Below are 21,646 nucleotides of genomic sequence, written 5' to 3' on the forward strand. Positions count from 1 at the left end.
GGTGAAAAATGGGTGGATGGCTCGGATGGAGCACATTCGAGTCAGACCAGCATCGCATGGTGAACGCTGCAGGGTAACCAATCATTCGCATGCGTCGGCAGAAGAATTATTGAAACCTCTAATTGAATCGTCAATTGGTTCATTTTCACCTGCAGAAAATACCTATCCGAAATACTGGTTATGTTTTTACCGTTTTATTTATTTACGTTGTTTTGAAGTGCTGATTTTTCGTTTCGTACCTGTCAAGTGAAAATTTTTTGCACCATTGTTTCAGAGTCTAAGCTTGTAGAACATTAAAAAGTTCAGAATACAAAAGGAATGCATTCTACCCTTTTACCTTGTCATTATCAACATAGCTATCGCATATGACAAATATTCTGAATATAAATTCAAATTGTACAGCCATCTTGAATAGCACCCCATTAATTTCCATCTCTTAACCACCATTACCAGTCGAACTGTTGCGCTGGTTGCACCATAATTCTCAATAGAAGCATCATTACTGTTTGACTACTGGTAATAAACGTAATTTATAACCTCTCTAATGGTTGATGCCAATATGCCATACAGTAGCCTTTTAAACCACATTATGGTTTTTTCATTCAGTGAAGCAGCGACCGATTTCTGTACCTTCTACCGCAGCATACCACGGACTGTCTTGTAGTGTAGGTATGTCCTTACCTACTCGTATTTAGCCACAAGACAGTGAATGTGTACAGCAGGTTTGAATTACGCTCAACATCAAATGAGCTGGTCGGAGCTGGTTGTCTTAAATCACCTAAGTAGATGTATATTGCGGTGATTTCAGATGTGCGAATACTACTGTTTAGATTTGTAAATGAAAATGAAAATCAATACCAAATGTATATTGGTATCAACCGTTTCTATTGATATTAATTTTATAATTGCTTCCTGAAGGACTGAAATGACTTGGTAAAATGGAAAGTTCCGAAGTGAGTGAATAACGCATCACATCGAATGCATACCCAAATAGTTGAAGCAGAAATTTGAACCACAAATTGTCGAAAAGGAATGTATTAATCATTCCAGTCATATTTATCATGAAACGAGTGTGGTGAGCATAAAACCACGGGTGGAAAATGTTCGAACAATCGAGGCTGTGGTTTCTGTTGATGCAATAATTGGGAAGGAATTGTTCGCAATTGACTCCAGCAGAGGTAACGTGACCACATCGTATGTATCGTTCGGAGTTGCGACAAATGGCTGAACAAGAAGGAAAACCACAGAAAATGTGTATGGTTGATACACACAGAAGGAAGAATTATCCAAGAATCGTGGCATTTGCCTTTGATGTGTAACCAAATTGCATGCTCTGTGCTAAATTTAGAGTTAGCCGTAGAGCTTATCCTGTTAAATTGATCAATCGGCTACGCATTTTATATTTTAGGTTCCGGTTGCGACCTAGGTAAAGTTTTGGTAACCAAAAGGTATTTTGGGAAAAAATTTTTCTTGTTTTTGTTTCAGAGCATAAAAGCCTAGAAAGTTTTTTGTAATTCCCTTTTGGCACAGATCATAGGTGTTCCATAAAGCCAAAAAGTTATGTGTATGAGTGGCGTTTATAGTGCCGCAATATACAGTGTAACAGATATATATTCGAACAATAATCATTTTATGGTTGCAATGGCATATATAATTAATACAATCAAACTAATACCATGTGTGTGTGTCATCATGACTTCAGTCTTACTTGACGTAGTTTTATTTTCGTATTGTGTCTCGTTCGCTGTACACGTACCAATGTTTGAGCTACGGTCGTTGATAATAAATAAATTCCCAAACGGTGCAGTATGCAGCTTTATTTTTCGTGATCTCAAACATATCGGCATAAAAAGAGGATTTGCATATTACTGTAAAAAGATTACAGTAAAAAGATTTGTCGAGATAGGATCTATTGTAAACCTAAAAAACCCGGAGGAAAACGAAGTGTTAGAACTGTAGAGGTCATAAAGGTTGTCTGAGAACGAATTTGTCGCAGTTGCGACCAGGCCGTATGGAAAATGGCAGTTGAGCTGAATACCAACAGGGAATCTCTTCGTCGAATTTGAAAATGGATATGGATGTGAAAGCATTCAAAAAACGTTAAATCCATAAATTAACGGAAACAACAAAATAAAAACGGCAGAAAAGGTGCAAACTGCTGCTCCGTCGGCACGGTGATTCCGAAGTGATCTCTTCTGACGAGAAGTTGTTTGTTCTTCAAATCCCTCATCATGCTCTAAATGATCGGTTGTAGTCGGTTTCGAACAACGACGTTCCAAAGCACAAACGAAATGTACCACGATACCAAAATTCGTCAACGGTCATAGTGTGAGGAGGCATTTCTAAGAAAGGGAAACTTCCTCTTGTATTTAATGAAAAGTTAATGCAAAATACTATCTACAAATGGCCTTAGAACAAAATTTGATGTCTTACATTCGGGGAATGTATGGTGAAGAAGATTACGACTTTCAATAGGATGGAACCACACTGCAAATCTTGTGAAGACGTGGTGTAAAGCCAATCCGACGGATTTCATATCGAAAAAGGAATGACCTCCAAGTTCTCCTGATTTAAACCCATTGGATTTTTGTAAATGGCGGTACATGCAGCAGAAGCTCAAGGATTATAATTAGCATAATTTGGATAAATTGAAGTTAATTATCAACAAGACATGGAAGATGACATTTCGAAGGAAGTAGTGTGTGCGGCATCAAAAAGCGTTTGAAGCGTGTTATCCAGGCAAAAGACGATTCAATAGATTTTCAAAAATATATGACATTGTTTTTGTTCGAATATATAAGTACCACACTGTACTTTCGCTCTGACAAAATCTACGAACACGAGCAAAATTTAAGCATTTTTTTACTATTCTCAACCATAACGATGGTTATTAATAGTGGTGGTTGGTAAACAGTTGGATAATGCGTAAAATGATTCTCAGCCACTTATCCAGAAACTGCCATCCTTACCTTCTCGTGGCACCAGTCGAGATATGAGCAACCTTATTTGTGATCATGTACCCAACCCCGATGCACATGTCCCTGTGGAACGCTCAACAGTACTGTCACGATGGTTCTTTCGAGGACAGCTGGGATAGTGTTAAAGCCGCCATCCACAGCGTAGTGGCAAGTGCCATTGCGTTTATTGAAAGAGATTGACGTGACGACTGATTCAATGAGAAAAGTCAGGGCTTGTTAGAGAAGAATGTAGTGCGGGCATCGATGGTGCAGCAGGGGACCCAAAACAAGGAACAATATAGACAGAAACGAAGACAGCAAACCTAGTTTTCCCGGGATAAGAGGCGCTGCCTGGAAGAAATGGAGTGGGAGGGCATAAAACAGCTGTGTCGTTCTCAGGAAACGCGTAAATTGTACCAGAAAATGAACGTTTTCCGCAAAGGCTAGGCACAACGAGCCGAAATTTGTCGGGATAACGATGGAGGAATCTTGTCGGATGAACATGAGGTGATCGAAAAGTGGGAGCAGTACTACAATGAGGACCTGAATGGCATGGAGTCGGAGTATCATGACAGCAGCGGTAATGACGTGATAACAGGCCAAATTTTCTTATAAACACATCCAAGAGCCTTTGAAGCCGGATACAATCATCTATTGAACGCACTACTGCGTCCAAGTCATCAACATACATCAGGGTGCATCTAACTCCAAGCAATATCAAGGCTATATATCGTTCACAAACAGCAAAAACAGAAAAGGTCCCGTGCTGCTCCCTTGAATTACACCCGAGAGGTTGGTAAACCAGGAATAAACGCAAGAGTCAAACTGTACACGTAGAACTCTGCCACATTGTCTGGAATTGAGTCATTTCGTAAAATTCCGAGATGCGTCAAGCCGGGCCAAATTTCTGTAGCAGTATTTTATGGTCTATACAATCGAACGCAGCCTTTAAATCCGTGTAGATCCCATCAATTTGTGCCTTTTGTTCCATGTGGGATACACAAGTAGACGTGAAATCCAGGTGAAGTAAATCCAGGCTATTTGTTCGTTGACTTCAAAGCTGCATATGATACCACTGGCCGGAAAGAAATCTAGTCAATTCGTTTGCTTTGCCGATGACATGGAGCTTATCGGAAGAACGTCCGCGGCGGTGGCTGAACAGTACACCGGACTATAGCGCGAAGCAGACAAGATTGAGTTAAAGGTAAATACATCTAAAACAGAATACATGCCGGCTAGCTGAACCGAGTTTCATCGACGATGTGCTGCTTGTGACAAAGATGCTGATACCTCATCGACGCCGCTTGGGTAGTAGTATAATGATCGACGGCGATGAGTTTGAGGTAGTCGAAGAATTTATCTACCGTGGCTTACTGGTAACGGTGGTCATTGACTACAGCCGTGAGAATCAGAGGCGTAATATCAGCGGAAGTCGTGCTCACTATTGGCTTCACAAGCAATTACAGTCAAGCAGTCTAAGCCCCCGTAAAATGTATCCTATACAACACGCTTATTACACCGGTTGTTTTCTACGGGCATGAAACATGAACAATGCTCGAGGAGGACCTGCGAGTGCTCGGAGTTTTCGAAAGACGCGTACTAAGAACGATCTTCGGCGGCGTACAGTAGAGCGGAGAATTGAGGCGGCCGATAAACCGTGAATTCGTACAGCTCTATGGCGAACCCAGTATCCAGAGGTGCCTAAATTTGGACGGATACAATGGGTAGGGCATGTTGCAAGAATCCCGGACAACTGCCCTGCAAAGATGGCGTTTGCCTCAATTCCGGAGGGAACAAATGAACAGGAGCGCAGCGAGCAAGATGGATAGACCAGGTGTAGCGAAAGCTGACGGAGAGTACTCGGTGTCCGAGGAATTGGAAAGCGGCAGACCACAACCGAGTTAACTTGAAAAACCTTGATCAATAGGCTTTGTCTGAGGACAGCAAACCTCTTGAGTAAGTAAGTAAATGACGTACAGCACAGCCCCTTCCCTTGCCGCAACCATCTGCGCGATTCGGATGCACTCGAGAGTGCGTCCGAAATACGCACGTCGTTGTCCGGAAAATCGTTTTCGTGCATTATCTGCCATAGTTGTTCGCGCTCGACTGTATCATATGCTGCCGTGAAATCCACGAAATTATGATGCGTGGGCCTGGGCACGTTGTGCCATATTTTAATATCCTCTCCTTTACTCGCAGTTTCAGATATCTGTGGTATCCGGTTTTTATACTATATCGTAAGATTTTGCCTGTAGTGTGTAAAGGGATGTTTGACACGATACTTGAGAAATAAGCGGGAGCGTGTAACTGGACGGTTGACGGAATGTGGTCAATGCAGTCAAGTGATTGGTTGGTAGTATTGGTCAGATATCACATTGGCGATTAAGCAAAATTGTGTTGGTACATGATATTGCATGGTTTTACATAGTAGATAAAAATTAGATATTTATCCGTGAAATTTCCGGAGTAGTAGTAGCCGGAAGAACTTGCTTTGGAGTTGATTTAGAAGTAAAGTGTATCCGCAAAGCAGTGATAAAGGTACGTGCTTTTCATGACGTCACATTTTAGTTGCTTACAAAAAGGTGGCAAACGCGAAAAGCTTTTACAAAATGAAATTACCTAAGCATCTTCACAATTTCGCATCAATTGCCTACCTTGCATCGGCTGTATGATGCTAAAAACCAATCAAAAATTAGTTTGCATAGAGCTTAGCTCATAGCCAAACAAACAAAACAAAAGAAAATCTGAATAGGAAATAGTTTGTTCAGAGTGTAGCTCTTAGCCCAACAAATAAACAAAAAAATCTAAATAAGAAATAGTTTGCACAGGATTTTAGCACATAGCCAAACAAAAACAAAAGTACACGCTTATAAAGATTGCACCGGAAAGGGCCAAAGGTCAACGCTTATTAAGGTCCCGTCGGGAAAAGCCCAAGACTAAGGCTTATTAACGTTCGGTCGGGAAGAGACCAAGGCCAACGCTTAAGAGTCCGAATAACTCGAGCACCAACACGTCAGTTCAAAAACAGTTTACTGGAATTGGGTACTGAAATGACTATGCGTCACATAACAAAACGGTGAAGCGTATGAGAGTAAGCCAGCTTCAATAAGAAAAATAAGATTAATTAAACTACTGCATCAATACATAAATAATATAATCTTCATAATTGATCTGAAACTACAACTTTAATATTAATTGTTTATTTTGCGCCAGGGGAGGATGTAGCGTCCTGTTATTTATACTATATCGTAAGGTTTTGCCTGAAATGTGTAAAGGGATGTTTGACACGATGCTTGGGATATAAGCGGATATTTGGTCAGATGTCACAATAACTTCCTATATTTTTATCATTTCATTGTTTTCTTTACTAATTTTATTTGTTTGTTTTTTCGCCAGTATTTCAAATTTCCTGTATCGACGCAGGACTCTGTTTACAGGAAGGAAGGGGGTCATTTCAAAAAGTCTAAAAACGAACGTGTCTAAAAGTGGCCAGGTTTGGCCTCCCAGTTGGCTTCGAGGTATGATGCTGGCCTAATAAACCAGTCATCGTATGTTCGAATCTCGACTGGGAGAGGCTGTTAGAGTCAATAGTATCGTAGCAACTGGCCCTGCAATTATCCTGCACTCTGACAGCTGGCTGCGAAGTCTGTCGTATAAAAAACAGAAGGTCCAGCTTCGATAACGGAGTGTAGCACCTAGGCTTTGCTTTGCTTTGCTTAGTAGTATGGTTGCACTAGCCCCGTAATTGTCTTGTATTCTAACAGCCGGCTGAGAAGTCCGTCGATAATGTATGGTTAAGTATTTTTAGCTTCTCCCATAAGATTTACACGGGAAAAGAAAAGCATACTGCTTTCCTACTTTCTATTTTCCTTCTCTTACTTATTTATTTCTCTTACCTAGCCTTGTTTGGTTTTTATTGCATTCTTGTTTTCATTTTTTCTGTTTCATATGAACTTTTTTATCTTTCGTTATTATTATATTTGTGTTTACATTTATGTGTTCCATATAGCTTTATCATTTTCCTTCCATTGTATTTGTGATACCTTTTTAATTCCACTGATATGTGACAAAACATAAATAATAATTAAAATAATTAATGCAATGGATAAAGAGAATATAGAAATTAACTGGAAATTCAAAAATGGGGAAGAAAATAAAACAAATAAAGTTTATTTTCTTGTTTTTGTGTATCTTTTCTTATTTAGCAGCTAATTTTTGTTTTATCTCTATTCTCACCCCGAACGAATCATAAAGATTCGTACAGTGTCTCTGGGATTCCTCGCATTGGAATTGTGTGAAGGAATTCTGCAGAGGATTCGCACAGAATGCCTTGCTCAGAGAACTAGGATTCTCATATGAGAATCCAAGACTTGAATCTCCGGGATACCTATAACTCGGTAAGGGAATCGCCTGTATTTTGAAATATGAATCCTCTGTATTGTAAAAGCAGGAATCCTGGTGTGTTAGTTAGGGACCTACCAAAGAATTGGTATATAGGGTATGTTGCTGCTTCGTCGTAATTGCCTATTCCCGTCCTATCCAACACAAATTATTAAAAATGTCAGCATTTTTATGACACACAATGCAAAAATAGTTCTTCCCTAATATTTTAGTCATACGCGATCAATCAAAGTAAGCTGAGAGCTTTTTATCATTAAAGAAGTCCTACCAGCCAAATTTCCTATGTTTTTCGTGCGACGAAGAAGAAAATGTCGACTAATCGTTTTAATTTCCGTCATTCATCAATGAAAATAACTCACGCAAGGCACTGTCGTTATTCTGCAGCCAGGAAAACTTGCCTGACCTGCAGAAATTTTGCAGAATAACATTTGTCATGCCGTCCTACACAAATACATGCGCGTAAGCTTCGTAAACACTGTCGTGATTTTTAGTTTGGACGATGAAAAATTTTGATGGACGGATCTTAAAACGGTACGACGAATTTAAGAAATAATGTCAGTTGCGTAATGTCAATAATATGCTTCAATAATCGCTTTTCAGTGATTTCAAAGTTCACGGATCGGAAGATAAGTGTATTTTAGTCAAATCAGCACAAGAACTTTTGGAGTATTTATTAAATCCATCCAACAAATGATGAAAATTAGAATGGCTTTACTTACTACGACGGGAATTAGAAATAAACATTGCTGTATAACATTGCTTTTTTGCTGCCTGCGCATCCTTCTACATTGGCTAGACGTGATTCATATTAACGCGATAGAGTCCTGCAAATCAAGTTGAAATCTACTGTTTCATCTGTGTTTGTATATTAGTCTTGTGTTCCTCATGGAAGCAATATGGGTCCCTTGCTGTTCGTATTATTCTTCAACGATGTAGTTATGCTACTAGAAGCCGCAAGCACACTTATCTTCACTGACAATCTCAAATTATTTCTCACCGTGCCACCAGTATTCTCCATCAGTATGAATCCAAATTTATCGACGATTTTCGTTGGCTCCAAGGATTGTTAGATGCCTTTGTGAATTGGTGCACTTTCAACAACTAGATAGTAAACACAGAAAAATGTGAAGTAATTATGTCCCTTCGCACCCAGAACCCTTAGCGCTAACCCACATTACTAGACTTTAAACCTAAGTTTAACACTCACCGTTCTGCTATTATTTCCAAAGCATCTTGACAGCTGCCCAAGTAGCACACTTATGGTCCATTTAGTTGAAGCAACCGGATTACGACTGAAATTAGTCATAATTCGGTTACCACAACTACTTTGTAACAACCGTGCTAGTAGGGTGGGATTTATCGCTAAAGTCGGAAGAGATTTTAAGGACCGTTACTGCTTGAAAGCTATATGCTGTGCATTATTAGTCTGTCGTTTGCTCGAAAACACCTCAGCAACTCGCCTGGATTCTAACAACTGAACGTATCCAAAGACGATTCATCCGTATTGCCCTTAGATCGATAACACATAACTAATGCCTGTTTTTCAATTATCTCGCTCATTTGGCATGCAGTTTCAATTGTTAATATTCCTTAATTTTTCATACTTTTGTTGTTTTTCTACTATCTTAAAATAGTTTTTTTTGTTTGTTTAGACCGTTGTATTGATTGTCTTTTTTAGTTCGGTGTTTTCATTCATTTTCACAATAATTATCTTAACTTATTTCGCATCTACTCATTGAGCACAGAAACTCATGTTGACAATGAGCTGAGAGGCACCACCCTTCAAGGTGTGAGGTGCTTTTCTAAAACTGATTTTCAAAGTTGGCACCATACATTTCTTAGAGCTTTATTTCTTTTGCTTTGAATATTTATTATTATTTTATGTAGTTTAACCGATCCTTTTCTCGATATTCCAATTTTTGTTATTTAGAGGAGATTTAAGACAATTTGTTCACGTAATGAACTGATTTTCATGTTATATGTTGTTCATGTTGTTGAATATTAGCTAATTTTATTTTCTAATTTCTTAAAGGAGGATGCATCAAACAAAAGATATTTAGTTTAGGCCCGAAATTTGACAATTTTCAAACTACTTTTTTTCGAAATCTAAATATTCAAAGCTTTGCTGCAATAGGCAGGATGTGACATGAAGAGCTTCTCGTTTCACAGAAATTTGTGCATGTGGTTTATCACAAAATCGAGATACGGTTCAGGAGGAACAGATACGAACATGCTGTACAGGATCTGCGCCAATCCCGGTAAACATCCTTTATGTCTAACACTATTATCTTTTCCCCTTTTGGCACCGGATGAGAATGACAAGCTGGAAACCGTCCCTGCCTGCAACCAAATAGATGTAATCGTGAATTTGATATGAATATAAATGAAAAATTATAACATCTGATATTAAATTTAAATACTGCACATTTAGAACCATCGAAATTCATTGTTCACGGCTAATCGATCGACCTACCGGTCAAATTATATTTACAACCATAATACCGATTTGCACACACCTCCTAAATTGGAAATGAATAATTTATTCCCTCATATATTGCAGGTCGATTAAACATGATAACGAATAGGGCACGATTCGAGCAAACCGGGCGCTCGCTGCCGGCTGCTGACGAGTAGCGTGCCTGGTTGTTCACCCCACCATGGACGAGAACCCACTGTGGTCGGCTGACTGGTGCTTAGGAAATTACTGGCCAACGCTTCGATATTTGGTGTCGTGCACCAACTACAACAACACCTGGACATCGTACTGGGGACCGGACATCATTTGCGAGTACAGCAGTACTCTTTCCGGTTCCTTTTCGGTGTCGACAAAGCCGAACTCGCACCCGGCGGCGGTAGGCGGCGTGTTGTCCGCAACGGCCAACCGCAATCCGCTTCGAAGTGGCACAATCCACGGAGTACCCACTGCCGGCGAGGCACTCAAATCCAGCCCATCGCTTATCGATCAGAGCTCCGCTTTCGGAACCGTTGCGGTGCAGTGCTATCAGAACTTCAAGTGCGTGCTTAAATCAATTATCAGCAGCGATACGTCCCGGTAAGTGCTCGGCAATATAGTGAGTGGGTCGGTTGAATTTCATGTTTGAACTCTGTTTCACGTCTGTTAGCCGTGGTGCAAACTTATGTGGATTTCGAATGGCATATTTTGATAACCAGACTGATAAACGGTAGTTTCACTGAGCTATTATTTTCTGCTAGACATCAAAGAATGAACTACAATGCACAATTATTACATCAAACGTTATTCTACGAGTACACTGTAGTGCATTGTAATATTCTAATTTCACCTTCTTGTTGATCCCAAATCTCATATTAGCTGAAAACATCCCGTTTTGCATATTCTATAACACCACAAAACATTTACATTCCAACTGGATTTAAACTTTGAGTGCATGCAAAATGCAAAATACAAACGCATTGATGTACTGTATATTTCAAACATTCCACAAACACTAATAAATCTTTAGTCAAACAATATTACATTATTATAACCTAATAGTTGGAAGTACGAGGACAGTCAGTGGATGGTGTCGTATGTCAATGAAGGAAATCAAGTACATCGGGGCTACCCCAAATGCGGAATTAGTTGTAGAAAAATTGTATCTCCGGTCAGCAGTTAGTTTTTGCAGTTGTGACTTTTTTGTGGCATGATGAAGATCTAGATAATTCCATCTTGTTTGGTAAATATCGTTTATTTTAACTTGTTTGTTTTATTAATTTGATTAATAGATTTACAAATTAAGACGACTTGAATTTGATAAATTATTTCACAATAAAAAATGTTCCACAAAGCACCTGGAAAATGATAAACAATACTCCGGAAAGCAGATGAAAAAGATGATGAGAAGACTAAGAAAACAATTACAGCCAGTAGTTAGATTAAAATTCCTCTTTCAAGCGTGCATCTTACCCTGGTGAACCCCTTACCATTATGTAAAACAGATTAAACAGAGCGAATTGTGGTTACTAGTCAACATGCATATTATGTCGAGTCGGTGGCTGCGGTTTCATCAGATCAAATTTGCATCTTGCTGTAGCTATTTATTACGCATATTAGATTCAAGAGCGATTGCAGCTCGTGGCGCCACATGACAAACGGTAATGTGTTGCAAATTAAATGTCTACACGTTCGTGATTGATACTGGAAATAATTACAGAAAAGTTAATAATAACGCGCTAATTCAAATATTATTTTTTATTTAAGTGTTTTTAAATGCTCCAAAGATTTTAACAGTTTTAATGACAGAACCAAATTTTATAAGAAAACTTTTATAAGAAAAATTTCACATTTATTAAAACATACAAACATTGTTTTTTATTATTTTCAAGGTGGACGAGAAACTGGAAGTGGTTTTATTGGGTCGAAAATAGATTAGATTTGTACAGGGATATGAAAAAGCAGAAAAATAAGAAAAATATTTTAAGGAAAATATGGGATGGGAAAATAAAATGAAACGGAAAATAAATATGCTGAATAGAAATGAAAACAGGAAAGAAATATGGACGAAGCCTAGCCCAGGTGCTACATTCCGTTATCGAAACTTGACCTTCTGTTTTTATACGACAGACTTTGCAGCCAGCTGTTAGAATACAGGACAATTGCAGGGCCAGTTGCTACGATCCTATTGACTCTAACAGCCTCTCTCAGTCGAGATATATAGACGAAATGCAACGTAAAACGAATGGGAGATTGAAAATTGAAAAAGAGCAATGGAAACGTCAAATGAAAAATAATTATTACTTAAAGAACCACAGATGGACTAAATGAATAAAAAATAAACGGAAATATCTTACCTGAGAATTAAAATAAGTGAAATGACAAAGACAGCTGAACGGAACAACGAATGCTCTCAGTCTCAGGACAGGGCACACAATTTTCACCACTCTCACTTCATGGCAGTGCTCGAAAAAATTGACAGCCCTGCATGAAGTCGAATATAAAACACATTCAGCGCATACAGTTTTACCCCTGCTAGTATTCTTGTATCTGTCAGTCCATGGACATGACTGCTGAACGACTGTCAGTGTTTGTCTCTATCAGTTCTCAGTTCTCATTCAATTTTAGTTTCAGTGATGAACCTGTCAGTCAGTTTTCTTGACTCTTGACTCATATTTTAGATCTCAGTTCAGTTTTTATACTACCTGCTTTTTAAAATGAACAAAAATCTAGCTGAAGGAAATTAATTAAAACTTCTGGGCAATGTTCACGTTTATTGTAATTTCTTTTGCCGTAGCCAACCCCTGTAATAAACCTATGTAGAAACTAAGGTCGTATACCGACAGGGAAGTGGACACTGTGTTGTCTAGCCACTTGAGATGGTAGCTCCATCACGAGACTCGATAGCATAACACTAGTGAGGAAACCTATCTACTACGAGTATTCAAGCAAATACGGCTCGGATTATTCGGCTTCGACCAAGGCGACGAAACAAGGACGACGAATGAATACTCGGTACTTAGAGTTGAAGATTGCTAAATTTTGCAGGTGGCGACCGGGTGCTGCCCTACTAGCACAGTTGTTATAAACTAGTTGTGGTAACCGATTATTGACTTATTTCAGTCATAAATAGGTTACAGCAACCAGAAACGACAAAAGTGTGCTACTTGGGTGCTCGAATAGCTTGTACCCCGTAAACCAGGCATCGTAGCTCTGCAGAAAACCTATCGCAAAAGGGAGAAGGGTTGCAAGAATCGCAGCGGAAAGGTCCAGTTTTACCAGAGCGGTGGCACTTCCTACGAACTGGGAACGGGTTTTGTAGTGTTGGGTAGAATGGCTAGATCACATGATAGATTGGAGGGCCATTAACAAGAGAATGTGTCTAATGAAAATGAAGGGCAGTTTATTTTCAACGTGCACTGTCCGCACGAAGGTAGATCCGCCGATGAGAAGGAAGCGTTCTACGCGAGGCAGGAGGTAACGTACGACATCTGCTCGCAACGGTACATCGGTACAATCGGTACGGTACAAGATCGTCATCGGGGATATGAACGCCCAGGTCGGCAGGGAATATATGTATAGACCAGTGATAGCACCCTATAGCCTGCACACTGGCACGGACAATAATTACCAACGATGCACAGAGGAGTATTTGGACCAAAAAGCTAGTCAAAATGAGGAAAGTTGAAACTCGTTCAACCCCCTCCAATTAAACCTCGCTGTCTTCCCAGATACCTATCACACAATGTAACGTTAATTTTGAAACCATTTGTCTTGTTTACATCTTGCATAGAGCTGTCAAACTCCGAGTAAAAATGGGCCATATATTTTCGCTCATGTAGGTAAGGATGTTGCCTTTCACATTTCTTAGGCTAAATATATACTATCGACCAGCTGTAAAAAGGTTTTTGAAACTCAAAGATTTTACAATTATTTGTTGAGATAGACTTTAGATTTCAATCAATATAATGATGATTGATGACAAACGAGCAGTATTTATTATATCAAATTAGCACAAATATGTTGCTACTTTAAAGTGATATTTGTTTATGTTCTCATCTTTTCTCATCACAATCTTTGATGCCATTTGATAGCTTAGAGTCCCAGGAAGAGCGTTGTGAGTGAAATTTTTGCAACTTTTTGCAATTTCATGAAATAAAATTTTTTTACTAAATGATGAAATATTCAATTTCGCAGCATTTTTCTTATGGTAAATAATACTATCATGAAATTTCAAGCATTTGAAGGATAAATTTTATGTCATTGTGCTTGTAAGACACCAGAGGAATGCTCTATAAAGTAATTGAACAAGAAATTTTAGGTATTAATAAGAAAATCGCTAAATTTCTTTAATTTCAACCAATTTTGCGCATGCTTTGAGTCTCTTCATTACACAAATCATTCGATAAGCGTGTTATCATTCAAAACGTCTGTTTTGTAAGAAGAATAAGTACATCCTGGATCTGGATTAGGTTTTCCTGTGATAATTTGCGGAGGGTCACCCATCGAAGGGACTCAATAATGGACCGAGAGAGAAGCATGCGCAGGAAAACGAAGGCAAGTGTTTAAGATCTCATCTCATCTCATATCTCTCTCTCTCTCTCTCTCTCTCTCTCTCTCTCTCTCTCTCTCTCTCTCTCTCTCTCTCTCTCTCTCTCTCTCTCCACAACTCTCCACACACCTTTATTTCACACCTCTCTCTAATACACACTTGTCTTTCTCACCTCTCTCCCTCTCACCTCTCTCCCTCTCACCTCTCTCCCTCTCACCTCTCTCCCTCTCACCTCTCTCTCTATCTTACCTCTCTCTCATATATATCTCTCCCTTTATTCACACAATTTATAAAAAGTTTCCTTTCTTCAATTATCAGTAAAAGCAATATCAGAAAAGTTGTGCTACACTACTAGGTAGATACAAACAAAATTCCATAAAAAAATGCTTCATAGATCTAATGATACTATTTTTCACTCATTACCGCTTGTTTACTCTACTAAAAATGATTAACAATACTTTTGACCAACTTTTCGGCTCAAATACTCCTATGTGCGATGTATAAACTTCGCAGCGTCTTGAGGCCTGTTGATCCGAAACACCTTTTTCCCACGCAAAGATATTCTCAAAGCCACCTGGAGATTACCTGACCGTTGCCTAATGAACCAGATTTACCATGGTCTCATAGAAGACCGGTTCTTCTCTAATATCACTCAGATATTGACTCATCTATCACCTGGTAACAGAATATGTGTGCTCAAAGCTTGTTAACCGATACGCCAAAGCCGTCCTCCTCGGCTGAACATCAGGCAGCTAGCTAAACCGCAATCTGTCAAGAACTACGCATGAATACTGGAAGCCCAGGTAGAAATTCCAAAGCCACTTGGTTGTACTTAGATTTTATAAAGGTTTTATTGCGGTATTACATCTTTATTGACTTCAAAGTAACATACGATACCACCGATCGAGGCCAGCAATAGCAAATAATACACGAACATTGTTTGCCCGTTTGCCGGACAAACTGACGCGGCCAAGGGGCTGACAACCCTATCCTTACTCTATGTGTTTGACAGTAGCCAACATCTACTGCCGGCGTGGGTATTATTTGCAAAAATCTGTCTAATAGAGAATTTGTTTATTCAATCCGGATTAATTTTTTGTGACAGATAAAATTCATCCAGTTCCAACCCGGACTGAATAAACAGCGTTCTCCTTTCCTAGTTTTCTTTTTGACGTAGAACTACGTCTTACGGCAAGGTTTGGCCGGGCAGGGTGTCATTCCAAAAAATCTTTCTCGAAAAGTTGTCAGGTTTTGCGCGCTAATAGCTTAGCGGTTTCCCGATCGATTTGCAATATTTCGCATCAATCGATCGGAACATCTTCTAAGAACTAGCTCAAATGAAGAACGTTATTATTTCGTAAGTGTACACTATTGAAAAACTGAAAATAAAGAAGCATTATCCAACTAGAAATCCTCGCACTCTGATTGGTCGAAGAAAAGACGTCATCATGGTTTACACCTGTTTTTTGCAAAAAACCGATGTTATCGTTTCAGCATTAAACCTAGTCCAATGTGATGCCCTGAAGGTAAACAATTTTCTTAAATTAATATTTTTTGAAACGATGGTTCTACAATTGATGAAGGGACGGTAGGGGACCTTCCAGCACTGGATAAAAGGTAGGAGTCAAAATGACTACTTGTCAAGCGTAGCTACCAATATCCGCCCCCCCCCTCCTTTCCTTTCCGCTCTTCGCCTCCTTCGCCAAAAATTTTCATTTCTTTCCCCTACCGGCCCTTCATCAATTGTAGAACCATCGTTTCAAAAAATATTAATATATATGTATGACCGCATTTCAAGGCCAAGACTAAAAACTTGAGATTAGCCAATTTTCCTAAAGCATAAAATAGTTTTTTTTACATTGATTTATTTTACTACTAGTTGAGCCCGAATCTCAGGATCCGGAAAATATAAATATCTGTTCAGAATTCAGAAAGCTGCGGATACATTCTATTGGCCAGTGTTTGCGAAGATGTTTAATCTTTGTATTAGTTCTTTGATTTCTTATATTGCATAAGGCCATTACAAATATTTGTTAAAGCTTCTGTCCTTTCGATGCTAGACAACTAAAGGGGGGGAGGGGGGTGAGTTGAAAAAAACAAAGATTTTTTATCACGCAAAAAAAAATTAATATTTTTATTTTCTATGCAAAAATCTTCCAAAATAAAGTGAAAATCGAAAAAAAATTTTTTTTGGCGGTTTTCGGAAGCTACATTATTTGTACTTCCATTTTTGTTTCGTGCTAGAAGCGTTAACACTCCGTACACTCTTTTTTCGAGTTCTTTAGGCTGTAAATTTTATACAAAAATTTTGTACTCAATCTTAAAATTTTTTTTGTCCTCCGATTCTTAGAGCCAATTTTGAAGGGCGGGGGAACAAAAACTTTGAAAATAATTTGCAATGGCCTAATATAGCTCTAAGATGTTGTACATAAAAGAGTCATAGCCAAAAACTGAAACAAATAGTTTTATGGTCGTATTGGATTTTATTTAACTGAAAAAAACATTATCTCCACTGTGCTGATTCTATAAGCGGGCAATATGGTTCTTTTGTGTGAGGGGCTCTGAACCGTCTATTGTCTGCCGCAAACTGATTCATATGGTCGGTGTTAAGTCAGACAGAGCCGAGTGGCAAAATTCTGACTTCGAGAAAAGGCATTCAAAGTTTGCATGCATCATCTTCTAACTTTGGCTGTTTGCAACATTTATGTAGTCTGATTAGAGTAAAATGTTGCTTAGAAAATTCTTGATCGTTTGCTATCATTAACTCATTTTTTAAAATTTTACGACTTGGTCCGGTCTGATTTAACACCGACCATATGATATCGCGACAAGCAACTCGAGTCGAGCAGTCGAATCAAGCAGTTGAATCGATTGGTCGAGTCGAGCAGTCAAGTCGAGCAGTTAAATCGAGCAGTCCAGTCGAACAGTTTTCTTAGTAGTCGAGTAGTCTAGTCGAGCAGTCGAATCGAATGGTTTAGTCAAACAGTCGGGTCAAGCGGTCAAGTCGAACAGTTGAGTCGAGCAGTTGAGTAGAGCAGTCGTGTCGAGCAGTTAAGTCGAGCAGTTGAGTCGAGTAGTCCAGTCGGACAGTTTATTCAAGCAGTTGAGTCGAGTAGTCCAGTTGAGCAGCTGAGTCGAGCAGTCGTGTCTAGAAGTCCAGTTGAGCAGTCGAGTCGAGTAGTCAAGTCGATCTGTCGAGTTGAGCAGTTGAACCGAGCAGTTTAATCGAGCAGTTCAGTCGAGCAGTTTAATCGAGTGGTTAAGTCCAGTAGTCCAGTCGAGCAACTGAATTGGGTAGTTTAGTCGAGCAGTTGAGTCGAGCAGTTGAGTCGAGCACTCGAATCGAACAGTTTACTCAAGCAGTCAGGTCAATCGGTTCAGTCGAGCAGTTAAGTCGAACAGTTGAGTCGAGTAGTCCAGTCGAACAGTTTATTCAAGCAGTTGAGTCGAGTAGTGCAGATGAGCATCTGAGTTGAGCAGTCGAGTCGAGTAGTCGAGTGGAGTAGTCAAGTCGAGTAGTCCAGTCGAGCAGTTAAATCGAGCTATTCAGTCAAGCAGTCAAGTCGGTCTGTCGAGTTGGGCAGTTGAACCGAGCAGTTTAATCGAGCGGTTAAGTCCAGTAGTCCAGTCGAGCAATTGAATCGGGTAGTCTAGTCGAGTATTCTAATCGAACAGTTTAGTCAAGCAGTCAGGTCAATCGGTTCAGTCGAGCAGTTAAGTCGAACAATTGAGTCGAGCAGTTGAGTCGTGTAGTCCAGTCGAGCAGTTGAATCGAGAAGTTGAGTCGAGCTGTCGAATCAAACAGAAGTCAAGCAGTTGAGTCGAGCAGTTTAATCGAGCAGTCGGGTTGAGTGGCTAAGTCGTGCAGTCTAGTCGAGCTGGTGAATCAAGCTGTCAGTCGAGTCGAGCAATCAAATCGTGTAGTCTAGTCGAGCAGTTGAATCGAGCAATCGGGTTGAGCAGTTGAGTTAAGCAGCCGATTCGAACAGTCCAATCGAGTAGTTGAATCAAGCAGTTCATTCGAGCAGTCGAGACGAGTAGTTCAGTCGATCAGTGGAATCAAGCCGTTGAATCGAGCAGTCGAGTCGAGTGTCGAATCGAACAGTTGAGTCGAGCAGTCTAGTCAAGCAGATGAATCATGCTGTCCAGTCAAGCAGTCCAGTCGAGCAGTCCAATCGAATAATTCAGTCGAGCAGTTGAATCGTGCAGTTAAGTCGAGCAGTCGGGTCGAGTAGTAAGTTAAGCAAACGTGCCAAGCAGTCGAATCGAGTAGTTCAGTCAAGCAGTCAAGTCGATCTGTCCAATCAAGCAGTTGAGTCGAGCAGTCGAATCGAACAGTTCAGTCGAGCAGTACAGTTAAGCAGTCCAAATCAAATCGAGCAGTCTAGTCAACCAGTTGAGCAATCGAGCGGTCCAGCAGTCGACCTGTGAGCTGACTGAGAATACAACCCATTGCTACGAAAGCGTTAGTTACCGATAAGCCTCTTATGACGTCCTGTCAGAGACCTGGTTTTCGGTGCAGACATAAGCCTCTTATATAAATAGATTATATTATTGACTATTTTCTATTTTTAATGCATAATTTTCGCTATTTATACCTGTTTTTGTATATTTAGAATATTCGCTTTCTCTTCTTTTCATTTTGATTTGTACTTTATTACATTTTCCTGTTGCGTTGTTTTATTTCCACGTCTTTCCATTCGTTATTCCTAGTTATTCTACTAATATGACTTTATTTTAACACTAGAGTTGTTGTTTTTTAAACTGCATGTTTCATACTTCTTATAGGGTACGGGTGGGTATTTCTAGCCCATTAAGCGGCAGCCTGAACTGAATATTGGAATACGGAACTACCTTGAAACTATATTTATTCGAGACAATATATTATACCAGTTGATAGAATAATGTTTACTGAATATCGGCGTGTATTTTGGTCTTAATAAAACGCTACTGAATTTGAGATATAGTCGCGAGAAATGATGAAGTCGTTGCGGCTAAATTGAGCCCATTTGCTATAGTGGTGTCTGTGTTTTTTAAATCCGACAGCCCGAAACAGCTAGCACAGCGATTAAATGCTTTTCAAATACAGATCAAAAGAGACATGAAAAGAGAGACCGATGGATAACTTCTCGCTATTGCCTACATTCCGGGTTCATTGAAGATAATTAGTTTTGCAGTGACAACAGCTTGCTGCTGGCGCTAGTGTATCATTGAATCGTTCATATACAGTAGCACCAGTTCACTCAAATACCAGATATGTCAGCACATATATTGGTAGTAGTGTAAACAACGCACTATATGCTGTAATTAAAAACAAAATGCTGCTAATGGCTAGTGAATGAAAATTGATTTATATTTTCATATCAGAGGGGAATTTTTGTGTTCTTCCGTGATAAAAAGAAGTAGAATTGTTCTGTGATAGCATATTCACAGCTGTTTAGTTTCTAGAATAAGTAAACGTGATCATAATTGTGTGTTTTCTAAACCATCATCAAGAGCGGATACGCGTAAGCGATTGCTGCTAGTTTTTTCAGCCTGGTTACGTGCTAGTGGAAAAACAGTGGTTTTGATGTTTATTGAATAAAATTAAGCAAATTACTTACATTTTTATGAAAATAGTTATAACACATTAAAGCCTATGAGTGCTACATTCGTATTGTTATATAGCGGTAGTTTTTATTTGGGAAAGTGTAGCCAAAAAAGGTAATGTATGCCGAAATTAGTAGCGTGATGGGAATACCCTCCCGTACCCTATTTTCAAATCTTAAATTTGGTTCAGTGTGATGCAGATGATTGTATGTGGACTGGATTTTCGTTTTACGATATAGATGAGAACATTTCTTAAATTCAAAGGAGTTGGGAGTTAATATTAGAGCCAGTAGTATTCACTACCCGATCAGACAAACATAACAAAATTATAACAAATCATGATATTCTGTTATGACGGGATTTCTAACATAATTTGCTATAATTTTGGTCTCGTTAGTAGTTAAAATAACAAAAATTCTATCAGAACTTCTTAGCAGCAGTAGCAGAAATGTAACAAAATTTGTTATGTTTTGAACAAAATTATATCAAAATTTGTTATGATATTTGTAACAGGTTTTGTTATAATTTTGTTAAAATATAGCAAAAACTTCTTTGCCTTCATCTGCTATATCGACATTTTATTTCGGCTAAATTGCCAAAAATAGTACAACTATTTATCAGGAGCATTCACAAATAGCACAGAAAAAAACTTTCATACATTTTTAAAAATCGTTCCGGCCTCGGCCGAGATTGAACTCACGACACATCGCACAGAATGCAACAGTCTTAACCTTTGTGCTAGAACTACTCTTGAATGAAGGTAGATTAAATGCTTATATGATTTGGCCGATAGCTCATTCGGGGTTGTCAGTTTTTGCTTCGAGCTGTCTATAAATAGAAAATAAGCGTTCAATCCAAAGCCTATCAAGAAGACGAAGAAATCGAATCATGATATGTTGCGCCACTTTAACCGTTATGTGTGCGACAAAAAAACACCTTTAGCAGGGCGAGAAGGGTACCCGGGTACACAAAATTGATATTGTTATAACATCAACAATTTTAAACCGATTTTGATGAAATAGGTGTCATTTGATTCGTTAATTTATCTAGTTTTGAATTATCTGGCCATTTGACCATTAAAAGACATACGGGCCCGAAAATCCGGAATTCCGACAGAGTGTCCGCTGTGAGGTAGAGAACTGATTGTATTGCAGAAAAATCTGTCATGCGGATATAAAAACTCTAAAAATTCATACAATGAACTATTTCATATAATGAGAAGAATCAGGTTGGCAATTTCGGAGTAGGTTCCTGTGGGGTCCTGGGTGGCCAGTCTAGGATTGGAGGTAAAACCTAGCAGTATGGGCACAGAGAACAGACATCCAAGCGAAAGGTCCCCTCTTGGATAAAACTTATGTCAAATTAGTTGGGAAACTATAGTGATGATGTCGCTAAAGGCGCATAAAATTCTCCACTAAACTCACAACAGCTAGCTTCTGGCGCTAGCATAACGCTCACAGTCCATATATACTAGCGCCAGAGGAGCCAAAGGTTGTCAGTGTACAAATCAAAAGAATCATTTAGTTGGGAAACATAGTGGTGGGGACGCTAGCATATTAGGTGATTTTAATTTGAAATTTTATCCAAGAATTCCCGAAAAAATTGTTCCTGAATGGATGTCTGTTCTCTGTGGTATGGGTATCAAAGTTCTTGGAATTAATTTGGTAGGTGATATTTTTTACATTTCGATGTATT

The 21,646-nt window shown here is 39.1% G+C and overlaps 1 protein-coding gene across 1 annotated transcript in view; it reads left to right on the plus strand.

Annotated features, from left to right (window-relative positions):
• LOC128744651 (D(2)-like dopamine receptor) overlaps positions 1-21,646 on the plus strand; it is an 82,221-nt gene that overhangs the window by 38,574 nt on the left and 22,001 nt on the right. Inside the window, exon 2 of the mRNA XM_053841809.1 lies at positions 9,919-10,410. Coding sequence (XP_053697784.1) covers positions 10,016-10,410 — 395 coding nt within the window. The 5' untranslated portion in view covers positions 9,919-10,015. The remainder of the gene's footprint in view (positions 1-9,918; positions 10,411-21,646) is intronic.

The sequence above is a fragment of the Sabethes cyaneus genome, chromosome 3 (assembly GCF_943734655.1).
Source record: "Sabethes cyaneus chromosome 3, idSabCyanKW18_F2, whole genome shotgun sequence".
Taxonomy (NCBI): Eukaryota; Metazoa; Arthropoda; class Insecta; order Diptera; family Culicidae; genus Sabethes; species Sabethes cyaneus.